The sequence below is a fragment of the Netta rufina genome (assembly GCF_964035555.1).
Source record: "Netta rufina genome assembly, chromosome: 17".
NCBI lineage: Eukaryota > Metazoa > Chordata > Aves > Anseriformes > Anatidae > Netta > Netta rufina.
In genome coordinates, this window is record NC_140141.1 from 6,790,957 (window position 1) to 6,808,217 (window position 17,261).

The 17,261-nt window shown below is 37.4% G+C and overlaps 1 protein-coding gene across 5 annotated transcripts in view; it reads left to right on the plus strand.

The window, feature by feature from the left end:
* CABIN1 (calcineurin binding protein 1) overlaps nucleotides 1-17,261 on the plus strand; it is a 109,084-nt gene that overhangs the window by 25,296 nt on the left and 66,527 nt on the right. For 4 of the 5 annotated variants that reach the window (XM_084297506.1, XM_084297509.1, XM_084297507.1 and 1 more), the window contains exons 26-30: nucleotides 329-589; nucleotides 1,252-1,403; nucleotides 1,929-2,107; nucleotides 11,236-11,418; nucleotides 13,826-14,163. In XM_084297506.1, the coding sequence (XP_084153632.1) occupies nucleotides 329-589; nucleotides 1,252-1,403; nucleotides 1,929-2,107; nucleotides 11,236-11,418; nucleotides 13,826-14,163 (1,113 nt within the window). The remainder of the gene's footprint in view (nucleotides 1-328; nucleotides 590-1,251; nucleotides 1,404-1,928; nucleotides 2,108-11,235; nucleotides 11,419-13,825; nucleotides 14,164-17,261) is intronic. The other variant, XM_084297508.1, reaches the window with a different exon arrangement.

A 17,261-nucleotide genomic window follows, 5' to 3' on the forward strand; every position in this document is an offset into this window, starting at 1 on the left:
GTACAATAGGGGCTTCATCTTAAGTTGTGGATTAAATCAGAATTGTTATTTGTTTTGTCTTCTTGAACCTGCTTTTTTCAAGCAAATTTATTAAAAAGGCATACTTTGTTAACAAAAGTTCTATTATATTACAAGATAAATTTGAACAATGTAATCTTCCTTCTGTGAATATATCTGTTTGGGAATGTGTTCCTCATACACAAAAGACTGAAAACATTTTAAATGAGGTACCTCATTTCTGTGCTTTTTTGTGCAGAAGTGTATTTTTAGCATTTTTTCTCTCAGCCACAGTGAACTCATGTATTCTCAACACTTCACTCCATCACAGATGGAAGAACGTCGAGACAGTATGCTGGAGACAGCCAAACTGTGCTTTACGTCAGCATCTCGCTGTGAGGGAGATGGCGATGAAGAAGAGTGGCTTATTCACTACATGCTGGGAAAGATTGCGGAGAAACAGAAACAGCCTCCTGTTGTCTATCTGCTTCATTACAAACAGGCAGCTCATTACCTTCATGAGGAGGCTGCCCGATATCCAAAGAAGATTCACTACCATAATCCACCAGAACTTGCCATGGAAGCATTGGAGGTAAAAGAAGAAAGTGAAATACCTAGACTTGAAAGCATTGTGTTCTCTACAGATAGCGTAATACCAGTTATTATTGATTTATATTATGAAGCATGCAGAGCATATATGGTGCTCTGCATTTGGCAACATTTACAAGATCAACTCGGAGAATTAAGTGAAGTCTTTTACTCAGGTTGTTTCTGTTTTCAAGACAGCTTACGTATATGTTGGACAGAATTTCCACTTCTGGATTTTTCTGCACGCAGCCCCTTAGGCAGTTTTTACAGAAATCAAGTGTGGGTAGATTTCACAAGTTTCTCGTACCTATGAGAGTATAAGTTTATGCATGAGAATTAGAACAGTAGTCATAACACCTTTGCTTTTACTGTGTTGTCTGGTTTAAAAAAAAAAAAAGTTTATCTGGATCATACCCAGTGGTGACTAGTCCATGTCTGCTTTCACTGTTGTATTCCATAGGTTGCAGTTATAAATTTTTTACAGTTTTCAGATTCTGTTATTTGCAAGCAACTTACAAAGGCAAGAAAGATCCTTTCAAGGTAAGTTTTAGGTACCAGATGCCTGTCTATACTAACTCATGCAGTTTCTACAGAGAATGGTCTATTTGTAATTATTTGCAGAGCTGTGTGTTCTCTATTGACTAAATGGATTTCGATGTTTTTTAGGTGTACTTTCGACTTCATGCTTCTATTTTGAAACTTGTGGGGAAACCAGACTCTGGAGTAGATGCAGAGATACTAGTTAGTTTCATGAAAGAAGCTTCTGAGGGACCATTTGCCAGGGGTGAGGAGAAGAACACCCCAAAAGCTGCAGAAAAGTGAGTGCTGATTACCAGGAATACCATCTGAAAGCAAATTTCCAAACTACTGAATAATAACTTGTTACAATGGGTTTGAATGAAGTATAGGCCAATAAAGTGACTAGAATTAGTTCTAGTGTTTGCAATTCTCAGCTACTGTGTACAGTTAAAGCTCGGTTAATTGTCACAACACGGACGGGAAGGGAACAAATGGAACAATTTTGTTCTTATGATCCATTTTGAAACAGCTATTTTACTTATTAATAAAATTGCATTTGCATTTTTGATAGTTGATTAAAAAAAATGCTTTCATTTGGAAAGTTAAGAGACTTTAGTCCTCATAATTTGTCATTTTAACAACTGTAAGATGAATGTTTTACTTCCAAACAGTGGGGTGGGCATGTGCTCAAAGTCCATCATTTAGAATTTGTTAGTAAGATTTGATTACTGTATTGGAGACGCCATAAGAACGTGTCATCTCTTTTCATTCTGTGTATATGTTACTAGCATATTAACATGGCTTTTTCTCCCCCCCCCTCCCAGAGAAAAAGCTTGCATGATTGATGAAGACTCTCACTCTTCAGCTGGAACAGTGCCAGGCCCTGGGACTTCCCTCCCCTCCTCCTCCGGTCCAGGTCTGACATCCCCACCTTACACAGCCACTCCAGTTGACCACGATTACGTCAAATGTAAAAAACCCCGTCAGCAGGCAACGCCGGACGGTACAGTCCCTGTTCTCAATACTGGCAGCACAGGGAGGTGCTCTAATCATGGGGGGTTTGACCAGGAATGATCAAACTGCTCATTTCAAGGAGGGTGATGGGTCTGTGGTAACACGGGCAATATTGATGCTTTTTAAATTTCAGTGCTTTAAATAGAATCAATGTACAGTTGGTGCTTTAAATACAAAATTGAGTTGTCACCTGCCACCATTGGCACTTGTCACTTAATCAAAATGGGAATATTGAGGGGAAAAATATGCAGTTAATTGGATTTTCGGGGAGCTTTTTTATTTTCTTCAAAGCTAAATGTCTGAGCTTATTAGGAAAGATGTGGATTCAGACTTCAGAACACCGGACACTGTTTCAGTGCCTGTGTGAACTGACCAGGTGAAAATTTGAACTGTGGCTGAAACAAAACAAATTGTTTAAAAAGCAAATCAAAAGTGTTATTCATTTTAGGAGGAGGCAGGTGGCAACTATTTTGAATATATTGTGTATCAGCACGAAATGATTTGCATGACAGTCCAGTAGACTTCATCTTTTGATTTTTCTTTATCATTGACAATGACAGACTATGAACTCATCTTTGTAGGCTCTAGACTGATATAAAGAATTGGCTTATAACAGTAGAAGGTAGGGTGGTATCATGACATAACTGAAGATTTCGCAATGTGTAGAATGTAATAGAAACAGAATTACTGTTCAAGTAACTTGACGCTATTATTGGACAAGAAATTTTATTCTTATTCTACTCCTCTGGCCCTTTGTTTATCTGTAGCTCTCAAGAAGATGTAAAATAACCTCAATGTATAGCTTAGTGTTGGTATAATGTGGCAGGACCCCATAGAAGTGCTCTGCTTGATATGAATTTGTTTGGGGAGAGTGGGCTTCTTCCTGTTGTCAATTTCTGAAGAACAGTAATTTGTAAATACCTTTGACACAATTTTGAAACAAATGTTCACCTGCCTAGAAACTCTGCAAGGTGAATTTCTTTTCCCACAGAATAATTCTTGGTGAAACTGACAGAAGTTCCTTCATTTCTTCCCCTAAATTGAATGTAGAAATGATAATTTTATCCAAGCTTACATTTAAATGTGAAGTAATTCGTTTGGCTGTTTTGATCTCATATGTAATGTGTTAGTATACTGGTCAACTAACATTTGATGTCTTTCTGAAACAGTAAAAACAGAAGGGTGCAAATATTTCCTAACAGTATTCCCTGTGAGCAGCAGTTCTGCCTAAGACTACATCTGCCTAGTTCCTGCAGACAGTTGAAATGTTCCCAGAAGGCAGACAATTTAAATGAATCTTCCAGTACATGTCATTAGTACGTTCACTCAGAATAAGATATTATGAACTTCAGCAGGCTAACTGCCCAATGGGGGCAAAGCTGGCTGCTGAGCAAAGCCTGGAGGTGCAAGCTAAGGAATGGCTGCACCTGTCAGGGCTGAAGCAGCACTTCTAGGCTCTGCCAGCTTAACCTAGCTGGGACTTAGCTTTGCTGCTGTCACAGAAATTCAAAATGTTATCTTCTGAAAGAAGCAGAGTTAGGGTGATCTTTAGGAAGGCGGTGTACATTTATGACAAGTAGAATTGGGAAGTATGGCATCATTCATAATGTTTTGTAAGTTGCTGGCAAAACTAAACTCTGGATACAGCATGTTGAAGAGCCCCAGGAAACTGAAATATTTGCCTTGGGGCTGTTGCAGATGGAAGGAGAGCTAACAGGCTGAGCAGCGCTTGGAAGTCCTCTACTCTTATATTACTACATGTGCTGTGCTCCTCTGCATGCATTTGCATTTTACTTACATTAAAATACATACTTGTGAAGTAAAATGCTCTTGACAGCTTACACATAATCACATCACTGAAGAAAACTGGTGCCAGCATTTCCATTGTACTGTTCCTAAAAATAGCAAGAAAATATCCATCATTTGACTACTTATAGAATTTTTTTACCTGTTCTGACAGCAATTGGAACTGTCTTTATTATTGTTCACCCATTGGATAATTTGGTCTAAACTCAACCCAGATATTTATTCTTCCTGAGGCCTCACAATACTCTTATTTACTTTTATTCTTCTATTGGTATCATTGATCATATTTGACAAACACAGTGGGAGCGTTATACAGATTTTTACCTACAAAATTTTCTTCATAAGTTACAAGCAAACGTACTTAGTTCAGCAATGATAGGGATCCTGTGAGACCTCCCTTTACCATTTTTGGGTGCTACACATGAGCCATGAGGAAAGAGAGAAAGAACTGGGATGGTTAGTCTTGGGACTCTTCAATCTGGACACATAAAAAAAAAAAAAAGTTAATATTTGGAAATAGTAATAAAATAAAATAAAATTAAAACACTTTATGTTCCTGGGGATCATGTAACATTGCAAGACTTCAACACTGATGTCTTGAAAAAGTGGTGATAGAGACATCTGCCAGGAATGGTGGTTTAATTTATCCTGAGGGAAAAAGGAATGGACTAGCTGAATTTTTGAGGTTCCTTCCAATCTTTATTTTTCTATGAGTTTTATGTTCGTAGTTTTTTTTTCCTTAAATGATAGATCCAACAACATGCCTTCTAGTGCAGTGAATTCTCATTACAAGCGCAACAGAATTACTGTACAGCCAGACATCCTTTCTTGAAAATGTTGGGACTCAGATCTCCAAGCATTTATCTGTAGATAGGTGAAGTTGTGAGGGCAGGCTTGTTTTAGATGCGTGATACTTAAATGTGTCATTATACTTCTGAAGCTCTCCAGCACATTTTGATGGTGGAAAAAGGTGGTCATGATATGCAGAAATCGCTGTTACAATTGAGTGCACTGAAGTGCTTTACATCTGATGGTGGCTTAAAGGTAGATTTAATGGAAATGGGAGAAAGGAACCTGCAAGTACAGCCTGTGAAGTAACTGAACTTTTTTCCTCATGGCAGCTGCTAGCACAGATCTTCAAGGAGATAAGTATTGTTCAGTTGCAGCTTTTATTTGCTGGCTGACTAGCTGCTGTCATGTGTAAAGTAGGCAGCTTCCTTTCTCCTTTCTTGTCCTTTTTTTTCTTGCTCCATTCAGGAGCATCTTTTCCTTCCATCTGTTAATCCTGTCTTTTCTGTCATCACCTCTGCCTGTTGCTGTTTTATAACTCTCCAGAATGAAAACTTACATTTGATAGTAGAAGCCTGAGATTTAGACTTCTTTTTTATCCAAGAGCAAACTAGGAAGCAAGAAGAATCAGGAACTCAGCAAGGGCCTAGGCTCAGTGTCTTTAGAACAGAGCTAAAAGGCCAGTGTTATATATCAAAACAGACATGCTCATGGCCCTCATTTATGTGGCCTGGATGTGTGCAGTCATTAAAGACCTGTCACAGTACAGACTTGAAACAGTTTAGTGAGATTTTGTGCTAAACATAAGTTAGTTAAGAAAGCAATAAAAACAAACAACCCAAAAAAAACAACCAAACAAAAATGAAAGAGAACTCAGGTTCCAAAATGTGCACTAGAGTTTGTGTGGTCTGTCTTGCTGTAATATGCTGTTGTGGTGTTGATATTCAGTTACAAATAATTGTGGTGGTATGCAGATGATGTATTCAGTACCCATTGCTACTGCAGTGTTAAAATGTCTTATTGTTTAAGTCTTCATCCATGCCATGTAGTATGTTACGTGTAGTTAGATGTAATCATCTTTTTTGTGTTTGTCTTTGCCTGATTGCTTTTGCAACCAATATTGCCCGTGCTGCCTCTAACCTTTATACAAATCTCTGTTCCCCAGGCATTCTCTTCCTGCTTTTACCTGTCACGGCTTGCTTTTAATAATTGGCAAATCCTGCATGATAAACTCACTGGGAAAGGCTACTTGCTTCATGCTGTGGGAGAAGTCTCCCTTCATAGTTCGTTGGTCCTTTAATTCTGCGAATGTTATGAAGATGCACAGTTTTTTGTAAACGGGGCTTCTCAACATCCTGATGAGACAAAGGTGATCTGAGAAACATTTTGCACCAGGTTGTCACTCATGTCAAAGTAAAATGAGCTTCAAAGATGGAGTGGTTATTTCTGTGCAAAAAAGAACATTACAACATTACAACATTACAACAATCTAACCCTTAATTCAATCTCTCCTAAATGAGATCTTCAGGTCTGCAGTACATACCCTATCCCAGCACATGGTGCTGGATGTTTGTGGGGACTGCATACTGGACTACATGAATAATGAATCAGATCCAGTTTATTGCAGTATGCTCCATTTTTACTTTGCTTCAATGTGACCTCTCTCTGATGAGTACAAGTAGGGCACTGACATTCAGTGTGACATTGTGTAAAGAGGATTTGATGGAAGGAATGGGACACTGATGTTTTGCTCTGCACTTGAAGAGAAAACAGCAATATAGAACACAAGTTACTGCAACACATTCACTGATCAGTGTAGATGAATGAAAAGAACGTACTCTCATCTTTGACTCATTTTATAAGAGAACTCCCTTTATAACTTCAGAGGATTTGCTGTCCTCAAGAAATTAACCTGCCCTCATGCAAATCTTTGCAAGTCTTTTGTTTTTGGTGACGTGCAAATGCCTTTGCTGCAGAGCTCAATGTTGTCTTCCATATGCGTGGAAACTGTGTCAAGAATTGAAATGGTATGATACATCACGTTTCTGACCACGGACTGATAAAGAAAAATGTTCATACATGCAAGTGAAGAGAGCACAGGAGATACGGTGTCAATATCCATAGTCAGGCAGGATAAGGAAAGCATGTATAGCCACAGCCTTTGGAGAACCCACGTGTGTTTTTTTCATGAGAAAATAGATATATTTTTAATACATAGTCAATTATCTATAAGGCATGAATTCTGCTGCAGGATTTTTCTTTACTGTAAACTGAGTTAGTGTTTATATATATATATATATATACGTATATATATATATATATATATATATATATACACACACATGTAGCTTTTCAAAAAAAAATTTCTCTGCCACTTGTTTCTGACTTGACTTGCAGCTGACGTTTTGGATACCTTCATTATAATAAGTGGGCATACTTATTCCTTCAGATATTTCAGACAATGTTATTCAGAAAAAGTGAATTATACCCTCTTGGGTTTCTAAGCCTGTTACCTTCCCCCACATACGGATGCTTCAGAGGTCCTCTCCCTGCTTATTTTAATTTCAGAGAAGTTTCAAGGGATGGAGGACAGGCAAAACAAGTACAGAGCTGCATAGTAATTAATCAGCAAGGGTAGAATACCTTATTTATATTTGCAAAATAAAGCTGTACTTCAGCTTCTGAGAATAAATTATGTAAGTTTGTACCATGAGCAGATTTTATCTGGTTAGCATACTTGGAAGAGCTGTGTCATTAGGACTGTATGTCTACCAGTTCAGGTCACACGTGAACACATTACTGCCTCTTCTTTTCATTCTCTCAGCCATGTGAGTGGACACAGTTTAGGTAACAAGGTGTGTGCTGTGTAATCCTTAGGGCTAATGATACATGTGGGAGAATGCTGGCACAGAATAATGGCTAGCAAAGTACTGAGCCTTTTTCCTATTGTATTTTTAATTTAAAACCAAACAAATGACCAAAACAAACAAACAAACAAACAAAAACCACCACCACCAACAGGCTCCACCCCCTTGAGATTCCCCAAAATTTAACACAACTTTTCATTGTTGATTGGTAGGCATGCAGATGTTGTGCCTGAATGTTAATAGTGCAAAGTGATGAATACTTTTTGTGGTATGGAGGAATAGCACAGAATAGGGACTTAGAAGTCAGCCTGGTAACTCTATTTCATTCAGGATAAAATTAGCCTTAAAATGCTCTTAAGAATAGAACTAAATCAAATGACAAAAATATTTTTTCAAATATCTTAGTTGTGTTTCAGGGGTTATAGCTACTTCGTTAGCCAAGTGACTAAAAGGATTTCACTGTGATACCATGAAGTTCTTGACAGTGCAGGTGAAAAAACAAATTATTTTTTTTCCCATTTTCCCAGTAACGTTTTCCTAGTTAAAACATACAGTAATCTCTTGGAAAGTTACCAGAAGGTCCCTTCTCTTCCTTTTGACCTTTTCACATCTTCTGTCCAGTACTGCTCTCTTTTACCTGTTGACACACTGGATGCCATAGTCTGAGATAGAAATCACTGAAACGTCACAAGTTGAGCTCCTGAGAACAATATATTGTTAGTCTTTAGAAATAAGCATACAATACAAGGTTACATGAGATAGGTAATTCAGTTGGTCAGATTGTTGGATCACACCTAAGTTTTAGAAAGATTTCAGAGTAATAAAACGAAATATATTAATACCAAAGAGAGAATCCGGTATCAGGATGTATTTTAATGCAACTCAGTGTTTCATTAAGTTGTCTTTAATTATAGCAATAATTATTAAAAAGTAATAATGCTCTTCTTGAATGTGCATCTTTCAAATGGACAGATAGCAGCAGCAGTTGGGAATTAGCAATTACTTGTCATGTCTCAAAGACTGATGGTTGGACTTGATGATCCCAAGGGTCTTTTTCAACCTAAATGAATCTATGGCTTTTGGCTTGTGGGTTGATAACACTAGTGAATATCTCTCAACTACAGGCAACTTTTACAAGATGAAGGAAAAGGTTTATAACACAATGGTTTTAAAACTATATATGCTAGACAGACATACAGCATATATGAGATTTTTGAGTTATCTTAGAAGAGCACTGATGTATGAAAAATAGTTTTGTTTTTAAGGCAGTTGCTACTAGGTGCAATTGCTGTGAGTTCTGCATTATAAACTGTAGCATTTAGGTTATCGTCAGAGCTTTTTTTTTTTTTTTTCCTATTATAAGAAGGTGCATCTTGGGTAACCTGGCTCTTTGTCCACCTGTCATTGAAATCTGTAGCAATTCTGTAGGTTCCCTATGCTGTTTTTTAACTGTATGTAACAGTTAAGCTTGAGATTAGGGAAAAATATAACTTTCTTGTTACCTATTGCCTTTTTCTCTGTACTCAGTGAATAGGAGGAGCAATTATTTTGATTTTGCCTAATTTTATGCATTTGAAAATTCTCCCCTAATTCTCTTCACACAGAGAAAAATTTCCCTGTCGTGCACGCATTTGAAATATTCCATGCTAAGTCAAAATCATAGTCCATCTTTGCGTGCTGAAAAGTTAGTGTAATCTCCTAGCGATCTGCTATTGCTCTTGAGTATTGGTCTAGCAGTTCTTGGTTTACATTCCGATGCTTCATTTATCACAATCCACACGTTAGAACTGACCTACATGCTTATGGCAGTATTTGGAAATCTGCAATTATTTTTTCCTTCCCTAATGAGTAATTAAGCCTCCTTGCCATAGATGCAGAAACTTCCTTTAAAAAAAAAATAAAATCAACATTATCAACTGTAAATGTTTGTCTGATACCAGCTGGGAGTTCAATAGTGCCACAGAATGTTATTAAAGCTTTATAAATGAGTCATTGAAGGCTTGACTGACCTCTCCTCAGAATCATTCTTTTCCTATTCTTCCTAATTATATCTTTTCTGTATAAAACTTGTCATCATCAACCAACCATAAAGCTTCCAATTAAGAAGCAAATACGCTTCCCCCATTCTTTTTCAATATACAGTTATATTAATATCCCTTAATTGAAAGGGAAGGATTTCTTTGTGTTTTAGTGAAAAGCCTGAGGATTGCATCAAATATGGTTTAAAGTTGTTGGAATCCTAATAAGCAGAACCTGATCTACAAGCTAAAGGTCTGCAGAGGGATTTATATTGATAAAGTACATTTGTAGGAGGCCCTTAGCTCTCTCCTGAACGTGTGCAAGTTGAATGGAACAGAAGAAATTTAATTAAATAATCAGCTCATCTCAAGGGCCTTTTTTTTTCTTTCTTGATTATATCAAGAAACTTAATGAATAAGAATGCAGTGGAACTACCTAGATAATGTATATAACTTGCCTCTTGGTTAAGCTATCCCTTTATCTTAGGCAGGAAATTAATCTTTTGGGCTATAGATTTAAAGAGAATTGCCTGTATCAGAATTTTGTGTAGGACACAATTATTACAGAAAAATGCCAGTTTCCCATCTCAGTAGAAACGTGTGCATCTTTCTGCCGGAGATAAGAAGTTGCCTTTTTTCAGTCAGGCAGGGTTGTCTCTGATAACCCCTGATGTACAACAACTTGGATTGTATCAGGCTGGTTTCAGACATGGGTGGAAGGTTTTCTCTTGCCTGCTCATTCTGAGGTGTGAATTTTATCCCGCACAGTTGTGATATTGTATAACTTGTCTTGTGCTGTAACAGCTATAAGCAGATAAACAACTTAATTCTGACCCTAATGTGGTCAGTAGTCACCATACACTCCGCTCAGGTATAATCTGTCAAGGCAAAGTTGCTTCTGTTCTTGAAGTCTAAGAAGTTTGTCTGCTGCCTTGAAGTCTAAGCGTTTTCCTGTCTGAGACCTAGCTCTTTGATGGGTTGTTTATGTGCCATATCAAATCACCTTTCAGAGCGTTTGGTGAACAGCATCTAACACCTGCAGGATAGATGGCACCACTGATCATTCCTGTAAGTCTTTGCCCACGCTAATGGTGTACTGGATTTTTTGTCCTTCACAAGTAATTTTTATCATTATTGTTGTTCGTAGTTTTCTTTTATCAACTGGGTTTTGGTTGTGTCAGACTAAATCCTTCTGGGTGCTTCTCAAGGCACATAGCGAAGTAAAACTGCAAAATTTTGTGGGACCATACAGCAATTAAAATCTTTTGTTCAAACTAACTGCTTGTCACAATTAAGCATAATTTCTTTTGAACCAAATTTCAGGGTTATATTCTAGGAAGAAATGTGGTGGGGCAGGGAGCTCTCCATTACATTAGTGTTAAATATTACCTAGTGAAAGAACGCTGGGGTTTTCATTTCTTTGCACAAAGAGGTGAGATGAAAATGATAAGTTGAAGTAGACAAGTTAAGAGAAAATAAATACCTTTTAGACAACAGAATTGATGGTTGTTAAGGATTCTGTATTGCATTTGAAAGAAGTTTGCAGAGTGGCTGCAGTTTTATGTTACTGTTACTAACGTGCAAGTAGCAGCTTGATGGGTATGTAATACTGTATTCCTTCTTCATCTCTTTTGCAGAGAGGAGTCAGGATAGCACTGCAGCAGTGCTGTCTGATTCCAGTTCCACGCAGGATATGTTTAATGAGCCTGCCAGTTCTCAAGACAGCCTGAGGAAGACTTACACAGAGAAGAGGATTTCTACTGCCTGTGCTGATGCACTGATGCCCAGCAAAGAGACCCTGGGATCTACAGAGGAAAAGAGTATGCTCATTTTAATAGATAATGTCAGCTGGTACATTCTCATTAAAATGTTTCTTCTGGCATGCAGAAGCACTGAAATATGCTGCACTGTGGCTGAGAATGTTAACTAGGCATTATTGCTGCATATATGTGTGTAGTTTAAAATTAGAACCGTGCTTTGCCCATGTGGCCATCATCCCAAATCATAATGCCTGTTAGACTTCATAAATCAGAGAATCGTGATAAACTGCCATCCGCGGTGGCCCTGTGACTGGCTTGCCTTCTCTTAGGTTATTACTTAGAGATATGAAACACCGAAGAAAGACTAGGTAGTTGAGAGTTGTTATTTTAAGGTAACCTCGATCACAGGATTTTCTCTTTTCCCCAGATGTAGACGCCCTTTCTGTTCTGGCCCAGTAACAGCTTTATATTCAGTACTTAAAAGAGTACAAGCAGTGGAATTAGATGTTTTATTCCATTGGATACTTTATTTTGGTGGAGAGTGGAATTGCTTTCTACTACATTTTTCCATATATAATAGAACTAAGTCTTTTGTATTCCACTGGAAAAACTGTTTCAGATTTTTTTTAGTCTTTATCCAGAAGCTGGAATTTCCTTCTCTGTTGTTTTGCACAGTTGGATATGGCAGTAGAGAGGCTGGACTTCACTAGGGAAAGAGACAAACCGGATGTATTAATTTTGCCCACCTTTCCGGGTTGTAGGCCCTTTGTGTGTGAAGTCTTTGCCAGTTCAGACCGTGCTGTACTCTCTTCCAGTTTCACAGACCCGCATAGCGTGGGATGTGGATATCCCTAATTCACTTGACTGATCTCACTCGGAGCAAGTGCCCTCAAGCCATATTTATGTTCACAGACTTCGATATCTTGCTTTCTTGTTTTTAATAATATTTTACTTCAGTCTTGCTTGAGCTAGGGAAGTCTGCGGTGATGCTTGCATCAATGTGAAATAGATGTCAGTTCCTGGTTTTGTAAAATAGCACTTATGCAATCACTAAATCCAGTAACCTTTTGAGTGTTGGACTAAAACCATGACTCTTCTTCAGGCTTGCAGTGAGTTAGTTGTGTTATTGTCATCAGTTGTCTTTCAGGAAAACTATTGAATCAATTCTTGCGTGAATCAATTCTTGCATTACTGACATTTATTAGAACAAATGTTGTAACTGTAAAGTAGCTTCCTGACTTACTCTCTCCCAAGTCCTATTCAATATCAAGGTTTCTTAAGGCTTTCTAAACATAAATGATACTTCTATGGTTTTTATTCATAATGTGTGTTTTACTTGCACTAGATGGAACATGCTTTCATTCCCTATGCTGTATGAGCTAATATTTTTCCAGTTATTTGAATCATCCTCAGCTTAATTAAACAAAATACAAAACCAAAGCAAGCTCTTTTTAAGTGAAAGGTCCATAGACATGCCACATAAAAGGTATTTGAAAAAAACACTGCCAAGAAATGCTTGAGAAAATGCACCATAAAGCTATTTTTATATGAAAATCATGATGGATACATACGTTATCCAAATAAATTGTGAAAAAATTCTGTTCTGGAAAACAGACTTGACTTGACGTTCAGCTCTATTGGAGAAAAAGGAGCAGCTTCATACTTGAGTACGAAGTATACTTTAGTAAATCTCTAGGCTAGAGATGAGATATAATGCAAGAGGCTCTTTATCTTAGGAAAGGTAAGACAGTAAAATTGCAAGCTCCTGTTGTCACAGATCTTTTCTGAAGTAAGATTTGATATCCTTCATGAAAAGATAGACCAATTATGAGTTACCAAGTTGACTACAAAAATATTTGGGTAAAACTGTAGGTCATGCATTATCCAAAAGGCCAGATTATCTGCTGCTAATTGTTCTTTTTGTATTTTTAGTGGGGACTGCTAGTGTTAGGTCAGAGGTTGGACTCGATGATCTTGAGGTCTCTTCCAACCTAGAAATTCTGTGTCTGTGTGTCTGTGTCTATTTTGGAATTGTGTTCTTCTAGATAGATTGTTAAGAATAATACGTTTCACTTGGCAGGGTGGCTTTAATTTTCTGTTCCTTTCTTTGCAATAGAATTTCACTGAATTTAGTCTTACTGTCTTCCTCTGCCACCACCCCTCCCTCCCCAGTTACCTTCCAACACAGTATACACTGCACTGTGTAAGGTATGCTGAATTCTTACTACTGCACAGGTAAAAGGCCCAACTAAGACTATTGAGAGATCAGTATGTAGCTCTGTTAACAAGCTGAAGATGTCTATTCTTAATGTTTAATAAGTCGTCATCTTTTTTCACTTGCTAATTCTGTCTGTGCTGTAATGAAGAAAAGGACTGTCATTTGTTGTAGTTCATTTTTGTCATTTTGCATAGGTCATTTGCCATTTTATCATTTTCATTTTCATTTTTTCTTCTTTTAATATTTCAGTGGCAGGAAAATCAGAAGAGCTGCTGGAAAGCTCAGAATCTTACCATCCTGCTGAGCCTACTGGCCAGAAAATTCTGTTAGATCTTCAGCCTGCTTCTGGCAATCCCACCAAAGCTGCAGTCCTCCTACCATCACAGTGGGACTGCAAGAAGAAAGCTGAACCTTGTGGAGATTCATCTGAATTTCCTCAGGGTCTTCCAGCAGACCTTGAGGAGCAGCGGAAGTTCCTGACAGAGCAGTGCATCGCCTCCTTCTGTTTGTGCCTCAGCCGCTTTCCTCAGCACTACAAGAGTCTCTACAGATTGGCTTATCTGTACACATACAGCAAAACACACAAGGTGAGCAGGCCACTGATAGAATAGCTGACTAGCTGCATTTGTTGTAAAATTTGTGAATACCGTAAATAATCTGTGTTACTGTTTGTACTGATTCAGAAGTCAGTGTTAAAATGTAGCAGGTAAGTTTAGTTCAGTTTGGACCGGAACCGTACTTCGGGAAGTCTTTGATTCCTAGATTGTTTTATTCGTGTGTGTGAGGCCATATGAGTACAACGTGCCTTTTTCATTGATGAACTAAGTTACTTTGTGTCATTCACCAGAAAATTACCTTTTAGATATGTCACATAAATGAAGATGTTCTTTTAAAATTGAAGATACTTGCTGCTTTTACTGAGTAACTGGACTGAAAGGTTACTTGGAAGCAGAAATTCATGAGTGTTGGTGTAAACACATCACATGACAAAGATAAACTTTCTGGGTATCCTAGGTCTTTGTAGAATGAAAGTTTTCCCAGTGTCGGAGCGTGGAGATCGCTAGCAGTTTGGGTCCATGTTCTGAACAGCACATGTACAATTTTTTTCTCCAGCTCCTTTACTTTGTATTTACATCCCATTTAGTTCAACAAAATTATTTGCTGTTTAGAAATCATTGAATAAAATTCAGCTGGAGATCCTACTGATCATTAGCTGATGATTTTGGGTTAAATGGGCATAACAATGTCTTGGTCACTGTAGTATTACCAGTTTCAGTTTAAAGTGAGGGTAAAATAACTTCCTTCCAATATCTTTGCATGTTCTTCATAGTAAAATTAATTTTGAAAGCCTTGAGCTACAAGTCACCACTATTTTGATTTAAAATTTTATCTTACTTCTGCATGTTTCTGTTATTACATACTTCTGTTATTATAATCCTTTGTCTTTCTGAAGTATGCTAGTAAAACATGCATGAAGAGTAAGCAGAAATTATGAGAGCTGTTTCACTAATTGTCAGAATGAAGGTTTGAGCTCACAAATTTTGTATTTGGAAAACTTGTGCAAATGCTGCAGTGCATCGCTTCCCAAATTATCTTTCCCACCACTGAAGCTTTTGTGAATTGAGTTTCCAATGTGTTGTCTAATAGGGGCAGGAAGGTAATGGAAACAACTAATACTGTTTTCTTCGTAGCAGAACACCCGTTTAGAGTACTGCTGCAAATTGAGCAGTAGCATGTATTAGCAGTCTATTGAAAGGTGATGAATATTTCATTTGGCTGTAGAGTGATTATCCAGAAAAATATGACCGTTTTTTAAAGATAATATGTTTTGAAAACATTCTTATGCTGTTTGTATGTGACAGTTGTTAATTTTTTTATGGAGCTAATCATTAAGAGGAGCTGCAGATTCATGCAATCTGTCATTACTGTTGCTGACAAATGATTTTATATCAACATTCAACAGTGAAAGGCTGCCTGTTTTCAATTCATTGGTTCTAGTAGCATGTCCTTGCCTGAGGAACTACTTGCCAAAATATCTTTTTTTTTCCCCAGTGATGATGCCTCTTCTTCTGCTCTTTGTATCTCTATATAAAATAACAGCTCAGTGATTTTGGATGTTTTTCTGTATGAAATGCACAGTGTTGTCTAAATTTATCTTGTCTTGGAACTCAGAAAAATTGAATCTTGCCTGTTTGAGCCTGGTAGGTATCAGGTTGGTTTCAGCTAGTATTGTTGCATTTTACTATCTGTGTTTATTTTTTTAACAAACAACTACTCAACACTGGAAGAAAAAAATCTTCCTACTAGTGTATTTAATCTACATACTTTCAGGAGATGGTAATTTTTTCTTAGACACCTCATGTGAATTCTTCTGTAGAACAATGTCAAATATCTGTGTGTTAATGGTACGCTACTGCATTTCTAGTGGAAGTTTTACTCCTGAGGAAATGTAAAACACAAAATGTATCTATGCATTTGCAGCAGCAATTGGAGTAAGGAATATGCTTAGATATCCTGGTGATGAGCCTGATTTAAAAAAAAACAGGTAAATTAGATCAGGTTGAGTTGTTGTGGGGGCAGACTAGGTTACTGGTAAATTTTTAGAAACATGAGGTTAATTTTAAGTATATAACCATCTTGGAAAATTCAGCAATTGTGTGCCAGTGCCAGAAATATGTATGAAAATTTAGACTGATGGCCAAAATTCATGTTTGGCCAGGAAAGGAGCAGATTGGCAGGCCTCCATAGTGCACAGAAAAACAAATTTTCCATATGCAATCTGTTTTCTCCCATTTTACAGTATTACTGGCTTTGCTGTTGCAAGATTAGTAAAAATAGTTGAGTGTGTTTTTTTTAACATCCTTTTCAAAATCTTTCAACATTGTTTGGCTATGTAGTCTATTGTTTTTTCCTGCAAAATTCCTGTTTACTCTTTGGAGGCTATTTATTTTATTATGTTATCACAGCAAATTTTTACATAGATGTTTTTTATTGGAACAAATAGACAGGAACTTAAGGGTGAATTTTCAAAAGTTACTTCATTGCCAGTTTGGGCAATAGTTTTAGTTTCCCGTTTGCATTGTGTCTCTCTTTAAGAGAAGTTTTCATCGTTTGTGATGTTAGGATTTTACCTCCACTGTGGCTGTTGGCACAGTTGGGAAGGGCAGGAAGACAGAACTTGGCAAGAGATTGTTCATCACTGTAACTAAAACACTTTGTGGACAGTGAGTAGCTGCGTTATGGTGTCAGGATTCAGTGTGTAGAAGTGGCGTTCTGCAACCAGTAGATTGTCAGAAAATAAAAACACATGCTTTTTTATCCTGCAATAAAAAATCCTTGGTCTGCTCACAGATGCTGTTTGTATAACTTTAGATTTTTTAATATCTTCTATTATGTCCGTTATTAACAGATCTTGTAATGCTTTTTGACAAACGTTTGCTACCATCATGGTGAACACTGTATATAAAATACAATTAGTAATTTAAAGCTGGGATACTTGACAAACTGTTGCAGTTCAGTACCTGATCCTCTGTGTACTCACTGAGGAAGTGTGAAAGTCCACTTTTTTGGTGAAAGATACTTTTTTAAAAAATATTAGCACAGCTCCAGTGTCATGGTATGCATTTACAACTGGCTTAGATTATTTCTAGTGAAATGTCCTCTGCTACATTTTCGGGATGAGGTT